General features: G+C 40.8%; 1 protein-coding gene across 2 annotated transcripts; it reads left to right on the top strand.

Annotated features, from left to right (window-relative positions):
- The first annotated feature begins 6,299 nt into the window (after nucleotides 1-6,299).
- On the top strand, nucleotides 6,300-17,415 carry LOC142908951 (speckle-type POZ protein-like). 2 transcript variants are annotated; one of them, XM_076059633.1, is made up of 9 exons: nucleotides 6,300-6,417; nucleotides 6,982-7,103; nucleotides 7,275-7,423; nucleotides 10,262-10,389; nucleotides 11,173-11,350; nucleotides 12,773-12,828; nucleotides 13,256-13,378; nucleotides 14,402-14,547; nucleotides 14,710-17,415. In XM_076059633.1, the coding sequence occupies exons 1-9, from the start codon at nucleotides 6,340-6,342 to the stop codon at nucleotides 14,741-14,743; spliced, it is 1,014 nt and encodes a 337-aa protein (XP_075915748.1). In that variant the 5' UTR covers nucleotides 6,300-6,339; the 3' UTR covers nucleotides 14,744-17,415. The 2 variants fall into 2 exon arrangements, with proteins under 2 accessions (XP_075915748.1, XP_075915749.1); XM_076059634.1 differs by lacking the exon at nucleotides 6,300-6,417 and adding an exon at nucleotides 6,464-6,556.
- The last annotated feature ends 744 nt before the right edge of the window (nucleotides 17,416-18,159 follow it).

Below are 18,159 nucleotides of genomic sequence, written 5' to 3'. Positions count from 1 at the left end.
TCGTCTTCAACGGACAAAACGAGGGCAATCGAAAAGCTTTTGGGTTTTGCGAGTGCACGTTGGCGTCCGGTCCATCCGTGCAGCGCGAGGCGCCTCCGATGAGCACGGTTGGCTACGTACGGTGCGAAACAAGCTCAGCGTACACACGAGGCTACACCCTGGAGGTGCTACGCTTCACGGACAGCCCACGGTAGTTGTCGCATTTACAGAGTTGTGCCGACACACGTGGCATACTACTTATCTAAATTACATCTCCGAGATATTTAGCATCCGACTGCGAAGCAGACAGTGCGCAATATTTACAGTTCATACACCCACAGTATTAACCGGGGTGGTCGTGGGGCTCGTACCACAAACATCTGCGCAACGCGCTACCGCTCGGCCATGAAGTCAATCGATCGATCAGCGATCAATAAACACGTCTCTTTGCTCGCATCACATTTAATAGCAACACATTTCACCGAACAGAAAAGCACCACTTAAACATGTCAGATATAAGATTCGTAATAACAGAGAATTCTCCTTGTGTATTTCAGTGGAAATACAGCCAGTGCCTGATAAAGTAGCATTACTGTAACTGGAATTTTAACAAGAACCGTGGGTTTATGCAGCATTGGGGAGCTGCAGCTATGGCCCACCGAGTAAACACCTTGTCCCGTAAGCACGAAATCACGTGTTCAAATTCCACTGGATGTGTAATTGTGTGAATAATAATCAGGGCTTAATCTGTCACTGAATATTTTCCGGGTCGCTGGTGCGGAGTGGAGTGGGCAGCACAGCCCCGGTAGCCACGGCGATAGCGAAAGGTACACAATGGACGTGGTGTGCCGGATGTCAGCATATTTTTCAGAGTCGCTGACACAGGGCAGCCCTGGCCGAAATTATCTCCATACATATGTAAAATGCAAAGTTGTGATTATGTGTGTCTGTTCAAAATGTTTAGCGTACTTCCCGACATGCAACAAACTTGAAATTTGCCATGTGGGTAATTTCCAGACTGTACACCACGCAAAAATTATTAAAATACACTTTTGTGTTTTTACGGGGGGGAGGAGGGGGGGGGGAGCTCAATAATGAATTTTTTTTTGCACGGCAAGTGAGCTGTGACGTCAAATCTGTCACGTGACCCACGCATGTGGAAGCGTAACGCATTAGTGTAGTTGTTAGCGCACTGCGCTACGAACCCGGCAACCCGAGTTCAATTCCCGCTCACTGCCACCACCGGTGACGATTATTTCAACCGCTCCTGGGCCTCCCCTAGATCGACTCAGCCTAAAACGAGTAATTGTTGTGGTGTGTGAACATCGCCACTGGGGACACAAAGGCGGCCGGGCGTGGTGCTGTCACCCACCCCTTCGTCTGTATATATAAAAGGGAAATTTGTGATTATGTGTCTCTTCGAAATGTTTAGCATACTTCCCGACATGCAACAACTTTAAATTTGCCATGTGGGTAGCTTCCAGACTGTAAACAATGCAAAAAGTATCAAATATACTCTTTGGTTCTATTGGGTAAAGTCACGTAGGTGAAAATAAAATAACAAAAAATCACGACGTTTCGGCCACAACACAAGCAGCCTTCATCAGGTGAAGGGACGAGACTGTCTGGAGGACAGCGCTGGAGTGAGAGAAGCCACGCTTAGATCACGACCTTTAAGCTGTGTGAGAAAAAAAACACAGCGCCTTGAAAAAGGAATTAGCATATAATTTAGCATTGAAATGGCTCATTGAAATAGCTAAGTTAAAGTATACACATCTGCAGAGGTACCCCTTGACAAAGGAATTAGCATAGAATTTAGCATTGAAATAACTGAGTGATTAGCTTGTAACTGGTCACAGAAATAGCTATGTTAAAGTCAGAGCATATTTCACGTAAACAAAACGTGCCAATTAGTTACTGCTTCAGCACACTGGTGTATTGGATAGTAAACCCAGAACATTTACCATTAGAGTATGACGTTTAACTGATTATTACAACCAGCTTCATCAGGCGATTTGCCATAATTGTGAAGAAGTATTCCTGTTTCCGTCTTTGAAGTCAACTCAGCCTTAAATGAGTACTTGGTGCAGGGTGTGAACATCGCCACTTGGGAGACAAATGCGGCCGGGCGTGGTGTTTGGCCACCCACCCCATCGTGTGCTGGGCCGGCCTTCATAGGTGTTGGTTCCCAGCGATTGCCCCGAGTCTGTTAAGGCTATGCGGGGGTCTTTGTCTTTGTGTGTATGAGATGCGTGTGTGTGTATGAGATGTGTGTGTGTATGAGATGTGTGTGTGTGTATGAGATGTGTGTGTGTATGAGATGTGTATCAGATACATGTGTATATGAGATGTGTGTGTATGAGATGTGTGTGTGTATGAGGTGTGTGTGTATGAGATGCGTGGGTGTGTATGAGATGTGTGTGTGTATGAGATGTGTGTGCGCGCGCGTGTGTGTGTATGAGATGTATGTGTGTGTGTATGAGATGTGTGTGTATGAGATGTGTGTGTGTATGAGATGCACTGCTGTATAATAATGTACTACTCACTACTGAGTACACAGACAGTCCCCACTGTGTTCACAGCTACCACCCCAACGCACGCATAAACTCAACTCAGTCATTAAAAATGTTAAGTTATGTTTAGCAAACAATAGTCATTGCAACGTTATACTTGAATCTAATAACAAGTTTAAGGCACTGCTGTATAATAATGTACTACTCACTACTAAACACACAGTCCCCACTGTGTTCACAGCTACCACCCCAATGCACACAAACTCAACACACTCACACAGTGCGCTAACCACTGCACCACCGCTCCCCACTACACACAGAGCGTTAATCACTGCACCACCGCTCCCCACACTCACTCACACAGTGCGCTAACCACTGCACCACCGCTCCCCACACACACAGTGCGTTAACCACTGCACCACCGCTCCCCACATACACACAGTGCGCTAACCACTGCACCACCGCTCCCCACACACACACAGTGCGCTAACCACTGCACCACCGCTCCCCACACACACACAGTGCGCTAACCACTGCACCACCGCTCCCCACACACACACAGTGCGCTAACCACTGCACCACCGCTCCCCACACACACACAGTGCGCTAACCACTGCACCACCGCTCCCCACACACACAGTGCGCTAACCACTGCACCACCGCTCCCCACGTCCACCACAACCTGGCACCCGATGATGTATCGATCGGCTCGGCTCACCGTGGTTGCTGCGCCAAGTCACCTGCAGAGAAAATCGATTTAAATTTCGATAACTATACTCGCGCCGATTCCTAATGGGATAACATTAGGAATCGATTATAGTAGAGCTACGGATGTATGAGTCGATTTCCATTGGGAAAACATAGGAATCGATTTATTTGTGGCTTAGGCTAATAAAATCGATTTGCATTGTGATAACATGGGAATCAACAGTGGTCTAAAATGAACCTTCATTAATCGATTCCTACTGTGTAGACGTGGGAATCGACCACGTTAGACGATCACGTGTGTGGGCGTGGTCTCTCAACGTCAATCAACCAGGTAGGCCGTTGACTGGTGGAGAGTTTGGGATCTGATTGATTGATTGATTGCTTCTGTGGACAGGTGTCTTTTATACAGGTAACGAGCTGAGATTAGGAGCACACTCTTAAAGGGAGTGCTCATAATGTCAGCTCGTTACCTGTATAAAAGACACCTGGGAGCCAGAAATCTTTCTGATTGAGAGGGGGTCAAATACTTATTTCCCTCATTAAAATGCAAATCAATTTATAGCATTTTTGACATGCATTTTTCTGGATTTTGTTGTTGTTATTCTATCTCTCACTGTTCAAATAAACCTACCATTAAAATTATATTTCTTAAAATTATATTTCTTTGTCAGTGGGCAAACGTACAAAATCAGCAGGGGATCAAATACTTTTTTTCCCTCACTGTAAACCCCAATGATCCGATCGAAATGAGGGATTTTGATCGGATCATTGGGGGGCCACGTGTCACCACCCCCCCCCCCCCCCAAACAGTCATGAGCAGCACCTTCCCACACGCCCTGCCACCGAGAAAAATGTTTCACGTACAAGAGTGAAACTGATATTTTCATTCTCAGCTGAAATTTAGCCAAATGCAATACGCTTGAGAAACCTGGTTTAAAATTACAAGCAAGTTGCCTGAATTTCAAACCCATGGTCTCAGCGGTACAGCTCGGTGCTCTTGGCAGGCTGAGCCAACCGGTCACTTCATCGCAAGCAAACGGAAGCATCAAGGTTGTCAATGCCGTGCGCGTCATCCTAATGGGTGGCTTGCAACGCTGTGTTGCGAACCCAGTGAACAGAGTTCAATTCCTCCCCACTCACGACCAATAACGGTGCCGAATATTTAAACCGCTTTCCATGGGTCAGCATGGCTTTAAATGAGTACCTGGTGCAGTGTGATCGTGGTGGTGGTTGTGATGGTGGTGATGATCATGGTTGTGATGATGGTGGTGGTGATGGTGTCTCTATGGGTCTCTGTGAGTCCCTGAGCCTCTATGGGTGTCTACGAGTCTCAGTCACTCTGGGTCTATATGGGTCTCTATGAGTCTCTACGGGTCTCTACGGGTCTCTGTGTGTCCCTGTGGGTCTCTGTGAGTCTCTGTGTGTCTGTTGGTCTCTGTGTGTCTCTGTGGGTGTCTCTGGGTCTCTGTGTGTCTCTGTCGGTCTCTGTGAGTCTCTGTGGGTCTCTGTGTGTCTCTGTCGGTCTCTGTGTGTCCCTGTGGGTCTCTGTGGGTCTCTGGTGGCTGGGCCTGCTGTTGGCCACCCACTGCTCGTGTGCTGTGCCAGGCTTCATAGACGCTGCTACTCACCAACAGCAATTGCCTCAACAGTCTGTTATTTCAAGTTTCATTTAAAGTTTTCATGTATTAGGTATAGCCCTGTGACATGGGAATCAATAGTGGTCACCCACCTAAGTTCATTATAAACGTGGGAGCGTTATACGCATTAGTTCGCTATCACGACATACAGTACCCTGGTGTCTACAAACTAAGTTGCCTCTGTGGTAGTAGTTACATTGGAGAAACCAAACGCCATGTCTCAGACCGCATTCGTGAACACAAAGCAGACCTTAAACACGGTAGGACCAACACCTCGGCCATGGCAGATCACTGTTATAATTCAGTAGGCTCACATGACATTGACTTCTCCAAGACAGAGGTCCTTTGCAATCCATCTGGCTGCCATGAGAGATTTGTTCATGAGGCTATCCACATATACAAACACAGAGACAATTTCAACCGAGAAGATGGACTCTGGCTTAGCAATCATTGGAAGGATTTGATAAACCATTTCAGGTCTTAATTGATTGTTCATGCTTACGGTGGCTTTCAGACAGCATAAATTAATTTTTCGTCTCCCCCCTCCTCTTTTCAGAACATAGATGGACTCTTGATTTAAAGCTTTAGTGACTGCAGTAATTCATATTCTTAGCTCTTTCGGTAAAGTCACGTTGAAGGGAAACAATAAAACAATAAAATATATATAAAACACAATATATATTTTATTGTTTCCCTTCAATGTGACTTTACCGAAAGAGCTAAGAATATGAATTACTGCAGTAACGAAAGCTTTAAATCAAAACATCAACAGGCTGATGTGCCACATCTCCTCCTTCAAGAAGTCTCACAGCCCTGCGATGTTGTGTCCACACAACCCAAACTACGGAGTGCCTGGTGGTAAACCGCTGTGCTGTAGCCTGCCCCCCTCCAGTGGAGGAGGAACAGTAAAACCTCGCTGATGCTCTCCTGAAGCACTCCTGTGCGCAACAATCATTGAGACTAGTTGCACGTGCATCGATTGTAAAACCCCGTTCCGTTTCAGGAAGTGGGGACAGTTGGTGCCGTGTGCTCGTTTCACGTCGGGGTGCCACTAAAGGCGCAGGTCCCACTCCTGAGTGATCGGTTACGCGACGCTCTTTTGCACGAATAATCAATCTCTTGCAATTATATTTAATTATTTAAATCTTTCGTGACTGCAGCGATTCATATTCTTTGTTCTTTCGGTAAAGTCACCACGTAGAAGGGAAACAATAAAATAAAAAATATATAAAACAATAAAATTCTTACGACGTTTCGACCGCAACACAAGCAATCATCGTCAGGTGTGAAAACCACAGCAAGAACATTTAACTCGTAATCTCGCAGTCACTTACATGTTAATATCGCCTGATGATGTCACTTACATGTTAATATCGCCTGATGATGTCACTTACCTCTTAATGTCGCCTGATGATGTCACTTCCTGCTTAAAGTCGCCTCATGATGTCACTTCCCTCTTAATGTCACCTGATGATGTCACTTCCCTCGCATTCAATGCAAACATGTCCAGGGCCCCGAGCCCCCCACCTCCGTCTGAAATGTCCAATGCGCCCATCGCAGAAAGCTGGTGCTACACACAGGTACTTGTTACCCTGTGGCCAATCACATTCAACGGGTCTCCGTCTTGTGCCGGTCAAAGTATGCGGATGGCTAATGCATTTAACTTTTACACGTTTTTTGTTCATCGCAAAGCCATACAAAATGGTTTCATAATTATGTGTAAGTGCAATTATGGATTATCATTGTACAGGCTATTTTTGTACATCAGATTGCAAAGTTCATAGAATTGCACTAACAACATTATACTAGTTAATTGTCTCTGATTTTGACTGGTAGTGTATTTTTACAAAAGGGACAGCAGTTTTTATCAAATAAAAAAAATAAAAAGGCCTTTCATTGCACACTCTAATCTATGACATGTTGAGACTTGTTGTGTTAATGCTGTGCAGTAATGAACATGCAAGGTAATCCCAGAACACTAATAAGACCCTTTCATTTACAGTAATGTTTCTTTCCTTATAGACAGTTTGTGTTTTTGAGCACAATATTCAGATGTGTGGGTGAAATACTTGAGGGTTTGTCAATGGTCATGTATTTATGGTAATGAATGAGCTTTATAGCTGTTATGTGCTCGTGTATTTCAGGTTAAGGTGGTAAAGTTCTCATATATGTGGACCATCAACAATTTCAGCTTCTGTCTTGAAGAAATGGGCCAAGTTCTCAAGAGTTCTACATTTTCAGCAGGCACCAATGATACATTGAAATGGTACAGTAAATTCTGGCTATTTTATGACATTAAAAAAATCACAATGCTCACGGAGGTGCTTTACTAGAACAATTTTGCATAGTGCATGTTTTAGTTCATACTATATTGTTTTAGTAATGTAGTCTGCGCGTACATACACACCTAATATGTCTTGTTTATATGTTCAATCAGGTGCCTACGCATAAACCCCAAGGGTTTTGACGAAGAGAGCAAAGATTACCTATCGTTGTACTTGTTATTGGTCAGCTGTCCCAAGAGTGAAGTCTACGCCAAGTTCAAGGTTTCTATTAATGCCAAGGGAGAGGAAACCAAGGCTATGGGTGAAACTACTTGTATTTAAGTATCAATTCACGTCATATGTGTATTTGGTAACAGGATTATATCATAATCAGCCATTATTTATCGACTGCTTGAAACATTTTATAAACCTTACGAACACCATCCCTCATCCTTCACATGAGCTGATCTAATATCTCCTTGTCTACGTTTGACATCGTCTTGGGCATGTACTCTACTTTTCTTCCCATTCGACCACTAGTCTCATCCATCAACCATCCCATTTAGTGATGTGTCCTGTCCAAGCCCAATCTATATTTACAACAGTGAATATGATGTCTCTAATTTGCCGTTTTGATTTGACCAACGTGTTCCTCTTTCAGTTTCTCACTGTAATTCTCAACATACTTCTCTCCACGCTTTGTGTACTTTTTAGTTTTGTTCCATTTGTCAGTGTTTCTATTTGTAATCAGTGTTTCATAGTAGGTAATATGCACTAGATTGGAATCTTTCATCCTGTAGCACATTGCAACTTTTCATTATCAAATTCATATTCCAAAAGTGCTCTTGATCCTGTTCCACCTTCAGAAGTTGCCATTATGCATATTTTTTGTGTTTTCCATGATATTGACCCTCCAATAATATTTTTATTTTGCATAGTGTACCTGGACATTGTCATTCACGGACATTTCTTTTCCTAGTTTTACAATCTTCACCATGTGTTATTCCATTGTAATTTATCAAGTGACGGCTTTATTTTTTCTGCTTGCACTCACTGTTTATTACAACTTCATTATTTTTGTTTGTATTCTCATCCATTTTTTCATTCATTTCTGGTGGTTTTACAAAGGTTGGCATTTTCATCCCATTTCACACTTCTCCTTTACCTTGCTTTAGTGGTTCATATTGTTTGTTTTATAATTGCCTTATTACTTTCAGGATACTCTTTCAATGCGAGATAACTATTTTAAGTGGTGACATCCATACATTTACTGTGCTTTGCTAAGGCTATTAACATTTCTCTGAGAGTCTAAATCTATCTTTTTGTTTTAAACTTTCATGTTTTTTTCTTAGTATTTGCTTTGGTGTTGTCTTTGGTAATGTTAACATGTAACTCACGTCACACAACCATGTTTACAAAGACAAGCATTATTAATACACAAACACATTCACCTAATCCATATGAACTATATCTTCATACACTTAAATCCAGGTCTGATTTTCATCTACCTTGAAGTTAAAAGCTAAACTGAACTATTTTTATCTTACCAGGCAAGGCCCACTGAGCTACAGTGTGGGAAAAAAGTATTTGATGCCCTGCTGATTTTATACGTTTGCCCACTAACAAAGAAATGATCAGTATATAATTTTCATGGTAGGTTTATTTGAACAGTGAGAAACAGAATAACAACAACAAAATCCAGAAAAACGCATGTCAAAAATTGTATAAATTGATTGGCATTTTAATGAGGGAAATAAGTATTTGACTCCCTCTCAATCAGAAAGATTTCTGGCTCCCAGGTGTCTTTTATACAGGTAACGAGCTGAGATTAAGAGCACACTCTTAAAGGGAGTGCTCCTAATCTCAGCTTACCTGTATAACAGACACCTTTCCACAGAAGCAATCAATCAGATTCCAAACTCTCCACCATGGCCAAGACCAAAGAGCTCTCCAAGGATGGCAGGGACAAGATTGTAGACCTACACATGGCTGGAATGGGCTACAAGACCATTGCCAAGCAGCTTGGTGAGAAGGTGACAACAGTTGGTGCGATTATTCGCAAATGGAAGAAACACAAAAGAACTGTCAATCTCCCTCGGTCTGGGGCCCCATGCAAGATCTCACCTCGTGGGGTTGCAATGATCATGAGAACGGTGAGGAATCAGCCCAGAACTACACAGGAGGATCTTGTCAATGATCTCAATGCGGGGCCATGTGAGAACCTCCTTCCCTCAGCCAGGGCATTGAAAATAGGTCGTGTATGGGTATTCCAGCATGACAATAACCCAAAACACACGGCCAAGGCAACAAAGGAGTGGCTCAAGAAAAAGCACATTAAGGTCCTGGAGTGGCCTAGCCAGTCTCCAGACCTTAATCCCATAGAAAATATGTGGAGGGAGCTGAAGGTTTGAGTTGCCAAACGTCAGCCTTGAAACCTTAATGACTTGGAGAAGATCTGCAAAGAGGAGTGGGACAAAATCCCTCCTGAGATGTGTGCAAACCAGGTGGCCAACTACAAGAAACGTCTGACCTCTGTGATTGCCAACAAGGGTTTTGCCACCAAGTACTAGGTCATGTTTTGCAGAGGGGTAAAATATTTATTTCCCTCATTAAAATGCAAATCAATTTATAACATTTTTGACATGCATTTTTCTGGATTTTGTTGTTATTCTGTCTCTCACTGTTCAAATAAACCTATCATTAAAATGATAGACTGATCATTTCTTTGTCAGTGGGCAAACGTACAAAATCAGCAGGGGATCAAATACTTTTTTTTCCTCACTGTACATAGCTCTTTTTCAGAAGTGCCCTGGCCACAAACAATAGCCTAACGAGATGGCTTATTGTGTGGAAATGCATAGCAGCCAAATACTCTGGATTTTTATAAATATGGAGGGAAAAACCGGAAGACCTGGATAAAAATACATGCAAGCACAAGGAGAACATGCAGACTCCAAATATACAGGCATCAGGGTTGAGATCGAACCCATGACCTATATACCAGGCGAGGTAGTTGACTGCCACCGTGGTGCAGGGCTTTAGAATACATTGCTATCTTTACATTTTGAAAATATAATGAAGTTTTTTTTCCCATTACATGAAATTACCACAGTTTATTGTAAGAACTGGTGAGTATTGTTTGAAACCTATTTTTTTACAGAGACCCCGCGAGCATACCGCTTTGTCCAAGGAAAAGACTGGGGATTTAAAAAATTCATTCGAAGAGATTTTTTGCTTGATGAATCTAATAGCTTGCTTCCAGATAACAAACTGACACTCTTTGGTGAAGTAAGTATGACATGCTGCGGCTAATGTGTAATTTTCTATTTTATTCATTACAATTGCACAGTTGGAGTCAATATTCTACTTAATTGAAGATTGTAATAATTACTTTCCCTGTTCCATACAAGGAAATTGTTAACATGAGTTTTCCAAGCACTTTTTTCCTCCACTGGTGCTAGAGTTAACATAGCACAACAATTAAATAATCAAGCGTATTTTTTTTTAGGTTTTCTCCCTCTGGATAGTGTTTATATTTAAACCTTGACATTTTTATAAACTAGAATGTCAGGTATTACATAAAGTGTTTTGTTTAAATGTCGCCACATGAATTCCTTTTCCTATTCTCGGACATCAGCCAGTTTGATGTAAATGTTTATTGTCCTTGGGGGGGTCCTTTTAATCACCAGATTTAATTTTTTTACCTTTAAAATCCTTTACAGAATACAAGCATTTTTGATAATGAAAGGAAGCACATCAAGGAGGGCTGTTCACTTCCTCTGTTGTTGTGCAGAACCCATAATTAGGGGCCTCACTACCTGTTAAAACTGTTTATACAGTGTAAAATAACTTGACAAAAATATAGAATGAAAATTGATTAATATGAAAAACATTTCACGGACCACTATTTTGGCATTATTCACAACACTTGTTCTGATATAGGATGTTTGTGCAGATTTGCTTGCTTGATTGAACCAAAGCCTACATCTTCATGCAAAATGTAAAGTTAAGTGAGGATTTGTAAAAAAAAATCATCAAATGCCTTCTCAAAGCTGGTTGATGTTTATGCAGGTTAGTGTGGGGCAGGATTCCGTGAACATTTCTGGTCAATCCAGCATGAGTACATTCAAAGTACCAGATTGCCGGCTGGCAGTTGACTTCGGGGAGATCTGGGACAATTCCCGCTTCACTGACTGCCTGCTTCGTGTTGGTGGCCAGGAGTTTAAAGCCCACAAGGCCGTATTGGCAGGTCTGTGCCACAACAAGCAACACATGCGTCGTTTAGTGTACAATAGAACCATATAATTAATAATACTGTAATTAGTTTGGGGTAATCAACTACAGCCATTTCCTGTTTTACACTGAATTTTATTAACTAACACTGGCAAATGCTTACGTCAATTTGTAATGCTTTTTGTTAAAGGATACATCAGTAAATATGTGTAATGAATTCAACTGAGTCACAGACGCACTTCTTCAACCAACACACGGGGTACTACCCCTTAACACATGAACAACCTATGGTGGTGGACCACCAGGCTATCTACACTAATTACACGGGAATTAGCTACGGCGGACCGGACCCTGGCCGGGGTCCGGGTCCACGTGTTGGTGACTCTTGTAGGACGTAGATTCTTAAGGATGAACAACAGCAGCCGGTCCCTCTCAGGGACCCGGCTTTTATCCTCTGTGGCGGGGGTGGCTCCACCCTTAGCCACGACCATCTTCTGGAATCCTCTAGCGGGTTCCCGGCCCTGACACGTGACCACCCCTAGCCCCCACCTGGGGGCCCTGTGTACACTTTACCGGTCACGTGTCCTTCGGGGTCAAGTGCCATGGCCCTTGGTAACCCCATTCCCATGGCCAGCACTCTCACACCCTATCCTGTAGGGGTCGGCACCGCACGCAGAGCGTGGTGCCACTCAGCACTGTCAGACAGCGCTCACCATGCCCCTCTCGGGCCGGTACTGCACCGACATCCACGTGGTGCCCTCGATGTTAATACGATGTTAATACATCGCACGCCGTGCCTCTCTATAGCTGCCATTACACAATGACATTCGCGATGTCACTACATATATATAAATGTAATATTGTATTATGTGAGAGATAAACATATTTAATAATCCTGTTGCTAAAGTTTTTATTCCGTTTTTATTTACTTCACTATATCATCGTTGTGCAGGAATTAATTTTACACAATGCAATTATGGTGTAGGTTTTGAGCCTCTAATTTGGACATTTATTTGCGTCCATGTTTGACAAATCTGTAATGGATATGCCATATGAAATAAAATATGGATCTGGATTGTACCTCTTTTGTATCTAGATTATTTGATCTCTAGATATAACATCTAAATGTGTCTGTACCACATTTCGGTGTTTTTCCAATTAACTGTACAGTAAAACCTTGAATTGCGAGTAACTTGGTCTGCAAGTGTTTTGCAAGACGAGCCAAATTTTTTAATAAATATTAATTTGATAAACGAGTGAGGTTTTGCAATACGAGTAGTACGTATACACTTTGTCTGCCGAGCGTCACGTGATCACAACTGATATACGAGTGCTTTGATATACGAGTGCTTTGGATTACAAACATGTTTCCGGAACAAATTATTCTCGCAATCCAAGGTTTTACTGTATTTGTTAACAGTTGCTTTACCTTTTTCAGGTCGGTCACTTGTTTTTAATGCTATGTTTGAACATGAAATGGAAGAGAGCAAAAAGGTATCTTTAAATGCAATCTTAATACAGCACATTAATACTGTGATCATACATTTCCAAGGTGCATTTGTCACAATGGATCGGTTGATAAGTATCTCTTGAGAGTGCTGTCAAATGTTGAACTATTACCCTAGTAACTCTTTTGGCGCATTGCACATTTATTATCAAAAAGTATTCATTCCAAGGGAATGTTAGATTGTATTTTATAGCTATTTTTTATACAACATTTCACAGAAGGCCATTGCATGTGTGTCAAGAATGGATTTATTACGCGCAATAAATAGTCATCGGCAAGTTGAATACAACTTGAATGGAGCCACTTTACATGTGTTGTGTAGATATAAAGGATGTTTATTTAATTTAATGCTATATTTTCGTCTCCCAATATATGCCGAAGTTAATTTGAATATATTGTGTTGCTACCTTGCAGAATCGAGTGGAGATTAATGATGTGGAGCCTGACGTGTTCAAGGAAATGATGAGTTTTGTCTATACGGGAAGGGCTCCAAACCTGGAGAAGATGGCTGATGAGCTGCTGGCCGCTGCTGACAAGGTTACACGCTTAAAATATTAACATGAGATCGCACCACCTTGTGATGTATCGGTATGCAGTTGTAGGTCGCAAGTGAAATTAAAACAGCATTTAGGTATTTTCTAAAGCCCGTGTCACAAATAATATGAATAGCAAATGTATATGATGTAGACGTTCACATTCGTGCTTTCAGGTTTTGGAATTGATGTCCTGCGAGATGATTGAATTTTCAACAAAAAATATAAATTGTCATGCAATTTCACAATTGAATTGAATGTCAAACTGGTATTAGTCCATGCTAGAGGCTAGTACGTGTGCATTGAAGTGCATTCACATGCAGCATTTTTATCCTAAGTGCAACCATTTGGCTGTGTGTTCTTGTTTTGAGGGTTTTTTGTTAATCACATTAACAATTGATACAATTAGTAATAAAATAAAGGGAAGTGTTTTAAAAGATTGTTTGATGTGGCATGGCTGTATAGAAATAAATTGGAACAAATATACTTTTATTAAGGAAATGGATATCCTGCTGTTCCTGAAGATCTGCCAGATAATCAGTTAAGAGTCATTACTCTCCCTTCTGGAACATCATATTCAATAGTTCATAAAGCGATTGTAATGAAAAAAGAATACAAATCGTATAAAGTCGCATGTTCAAGCTTTGTTCATTAAAGTTTAATATTCTGCTAAAGTTGAAATATGGTGGCTTGCAGTTGCATTGTTTATCAGCTTAACAACCAAACTCTTTAAGCTCTTGGAAAACAACATCTCACCTCCTTTGTAATTTGCATGACTTTGTAACCAATATAATAAAGTTTAGGACAAGGACCCCTAATTATAGTAGAGATCAATAAATACATGACTTAAAACATAAATATGCTGAAAGGTTGATGCCATGTTTTAAGAAAATTCTCAAACATTTGACTGCTGTATACTGCGTTTATAAAGTAGTTCATGGGGTGAGGGAATGTTATACAAGCGAAATAGGTAGAGAAAATAGTGTTCTTAATACTGAAATTGCACTTTGTTTTTACTTTTCTCAAGTATGCATTAGAGAGGTTGAAGGTGATGTGCGAGGAGGCACTATGCACAAACTTGTCGGTGGAAAATGTTGCAGAGACTTTGATCTTGGCCGATTTGCACAGTGCAGAGCAGTTGAAGGCCCGGGCCATTGACTTCATAATAAACAGGCAAGTCTAGTGAGAGTGTGACTGTCACTGAGCTGCGTAACATTGATGATGCTTACATGGCAATTTGCATTACAGTCCCTTTTAATGGAGACTAACCGTTTGCCCCAATCCTTATAGACACTGCTTATTAGGAGCTCGCTTAACCCTGACTTGTACTTGCAGTCATGCGATGGACGTAATGGAGACGGCGGGCTGAAAGTCCATGGTTCTGTCTCGCCCTCACCTGGTTGCGGATGCTTTCCGTGCCTTGGCCACGGCCCAGTCTCCACAGCTGGGACCTCCATGCAAGCGTCTCAAACAGACTTAACGGTGGCAGGCAAAGAACATCTATGACCAGGAAAACTTGGGCTGCACGGTGCGCTTATTTACCTGTGGCCTCCATGCAAACAACCGTGAAGACTTTGCATCTGACTACCAACTTTCCTCTGCTTTGAAAATAATGTTAATTTAAGCAAATATGTTTACTTTCACAAAAAGGTGGCCAAATTAACTTTACCATGTAATATAGTGCTACATCTATACATCTACAACTCTATAAACAAGTACATATGTAGAAAAAATGGAAAACTACAACCTAATAAACACCACGACATATCCCAATTGAGAGAGTGTAAAATAAAACGTTCGATGTGATTGTCCCTAGGTGGTAGGACAATTTGGTTCAATTGTTTAGTTAAGCAAAAACAGAATGGTCTAAAACCCTGCAATGTCTACCTTAACATGAAGGATGAGTATTCGTCCAGTGTCTGTGTACTCAAGGTTACAGATAGTGGTATAGGGAACAACCAGTTCTGAAAGATAAGAATGTGCCAAGCCATATAAGGCCTTAATTCAAGAGGTAAACTTTTCAGATTGATTTTTCATTGCACAGACAGCTTATGCATTGACTAGAACAGGAGTACTATGATTGCCGAGTTTGAAGACTGACAAAGATAATATTGCAGTCGTGTATCCTGCGTATAACAAAGCATGGATGGAGTGCGCGGTGTAAGAAAAGGCAAGGCACAGCATCAATTTGGCCATGTTACGCAGTTGATAACATTTCACTTTTTTGCTTGTATGGGCTTTCATGTATGACCCAAAGATTTTTGACTTACAACAAAAGTAAATCTTACTTCCATCAATTTAGTAGTTTGTTTTCACGGAAACAAGATGTGCTGTTTTCTAAGTTTTGTTTCGTATTATATTGTAATGATTTGTTTTTATTATGAATTTCATCTATTACCAACTCGTAGCATCAGAGTTTTACGTGATTGGAAGGACCATAATTTTTGCATCAGTGCTGTTTTACGTAACCTCTCACTTAAAATTAAATTGTACATAAAATTGCATAAGCTTTGAAGGATTACACACATAGATTTGGAAGCACAGATTTAAATAATATTCAAAGCTGCAGGATATAATATGAAAGTACAACAAATGAGCAGTGTCATGGATTTGAGTCGATTTGAAGAATATTACAATCTAATGCAATGTGTTGGGATATGAACAAATGCAAACGACGAGAATGTTGGAGGTTTTTTTACGTGTTAAACGTACAAAACAAGTTGGATAATACATGCAAAATTAAGGATAGCCAGTGTTGTAAGCAGTCTATTTATTTTGTTATTTGTTTAATATTTTAGTTTCGTCCTTATATATATTTGATGCTAAAGATGTATATGGTACATTGCACTCTACCTATTCAATTAAAAACTGATTAGGTGATTCGGGGAAGTTATTTGTTGTCATGGTGAGAGTTAAAGCATTGAAATCTGATTGGGGTTCTAATCTGCAGCAAGTCTATGCTGTCATAAGTGAGTGTGACAAAAAAGCTTAGCAGAGTGCAGCCAGTGCAGTGCGGTGGACTAATTGACCTCTGAAATGTATCAGGCAGTTACCGATAATGTACTCTTCAAATTGTTGCCTTGTATGACTTCCGAAATTGAAAACACTTTGCGCCAAATGTAAATGTTTATTGGAAAATGGATATACTGTAACTGCCAAAAAATATATATAATTGCAGAAATAATAATATGGTCTTTGTAAAAAGTGTGTGTTTTGAAAAAGTGTGATTGCATGCAAGACAGTTTTGGGTTCTTCCCACGAGTTTTTTTGCATATTCAGAGATGAAAAATGTTAATTGGTTAAATTAAAAAATTTTGCTACAATTGTAATACAAAAATATAAACTTGAAGCTAGAAATGCTTTATAGTGCCCCAATGTTTGACCTTTTTATCTTTTTCCATTACAGATAATACTGTTTTGGATGTAATATAAATGTTTTGTAAGGCCCTTTTACAATGAATTGTCAGCAGATGATTGGAATTGCAAAATGAACCATTCTTGTATATTACGTGTTTTCTAAATTGATTTGCATTATAAATGGCAATATAAACCCTTTTCATGTGGTAAATATATTACCGTTATCTGATCTCTTCTAGAAATCAGTATTTGGATATAAGAAAAAAAGCTGCTTTTAGCTCTGCACCACTTATTCCACATTTTTTTCATTAAAATTGTTTTTGATAATGTTAATATTTTCATTTATGACATTTTGCAGTGTTACACTTTTTTTCGGTAAAGTCTCGTCGAAAGAAATTACTACACGACTTTACCCGAAAGAACCAAAGAGTCATTCCTGCAGTCACGAAAGCTTTGAATCTATTTTGCTGTGTATTTAAAAGTTGAAAAAACATGAATGTACCTGGAAATATGTCCAGTTTAAGTTGTCATGTTCTTTACTCTGGGAATGTTACAGATATGTGGATATGTCAAATTTCAATTGACACCCAACAACAACATTTTAACAAGTTGTATTTTGGAGCCTTGCCACTTTTAAAGGCATGTTTACCATGTGTTGATAAACAGTTCACTGGAGAATTGTAATGTGTTCACTGTTCATCATTTACAGCGTTTTGTCAACCCACTGCTTAAACGAAGGCCTCACCACACCATGTCGGTCATTCTTCACCCACTGATGTTAACTGTGGCTGGGAATTTAACTGGTTGTTTCGTCAGTTTCCTAGTGCCACCACTCCATTCAATTACATCCTGTTTAATGTGTATTATTATAAGTGGCATTCTTACTCTTCGGTTCTATTCGGTAAAGTCACGTAGGTAAAAAAATTAAAACAACAAAAATCACGACGTTTCGGCCACAACACAAGCGGCCTTCATCAGGTGAAGGGACCAACCTGTCCAGCGGGCAGCGTTGGAGTGAAGAAAGCCAAGCGCTGGTCGCCTCCCTTTAAGCTGTGAGGGGGCAAACATCAAACGCTCTGACAAAGGAAATTAGCATGAAACGCACCACTGACAAAGCTTGGAATTAGCACAAGATGATAATACACCACCCTGGGAGTTTGGAATACCACTATGCATGTTGTTGTTGCGTTGCAACATGTTGTTGTTGCGTTGCAACAACAACATGCATAAATACAAACTGACAATTTCATCCTTGCAGTCACGAAAGCTTCAAATCTAGAAGTCGCATTCTATTTTTGGTGATCATACGTTCAGTATTTTCTGCTGAACTGAGTGTTGTATTTATTCATTTTAAATGTACTTTTTGCTTGGTTACATTTTGCTCAGGTAACAGCTCGCATTTGCGGTAACTGGTGCCATACATCAATG

Source organism: Petromyzon marinus, unplaced genomic scaffold (assembly GCF_048934315.1).
Source record: "Petromyzon marinus isolate PM22_M1 ecotype Great Lakes invasive population unplaced genomic scaffold, UKy_Petmar_22M1.pri1.0 PM_G_Scaffold_11, whole genome shotgun sequence".
NCBI lineage: Eukaryota > Metazoa > Chordata > Hyperoartia > Petromyzontiformes > Petromyzontidae > Petromyzon > Petromyzon marinus.
Note: the sequence above shows the minus strand (reverse complement) of the source record. Positions and strands in the feature narration are given on the sequence as shown.

Coding starts and splice junctions, on each gene's coding strand:
- LOC142908951 (XM_076059633.1), top strand. CDS start 6,340: ATGTCCAGGGCCCCGAGCCCCCCACCTCCGTCTGAAATGTCCAATGCG. Junction 7,424..10,261: donor AGAGGAAACCAAGGCTATGG/GTGAAACTACTT, acceptor ATTTTTTTACAG/AGACCCCGCGAGCATACCGC. Junction 10,390..11,172: donor AACTGACACTCTTTGGTGAA/GTAAGTATGACA, acceptor ATGTTTATGCAG/GTTAGTGTGGGGCAGGATTC.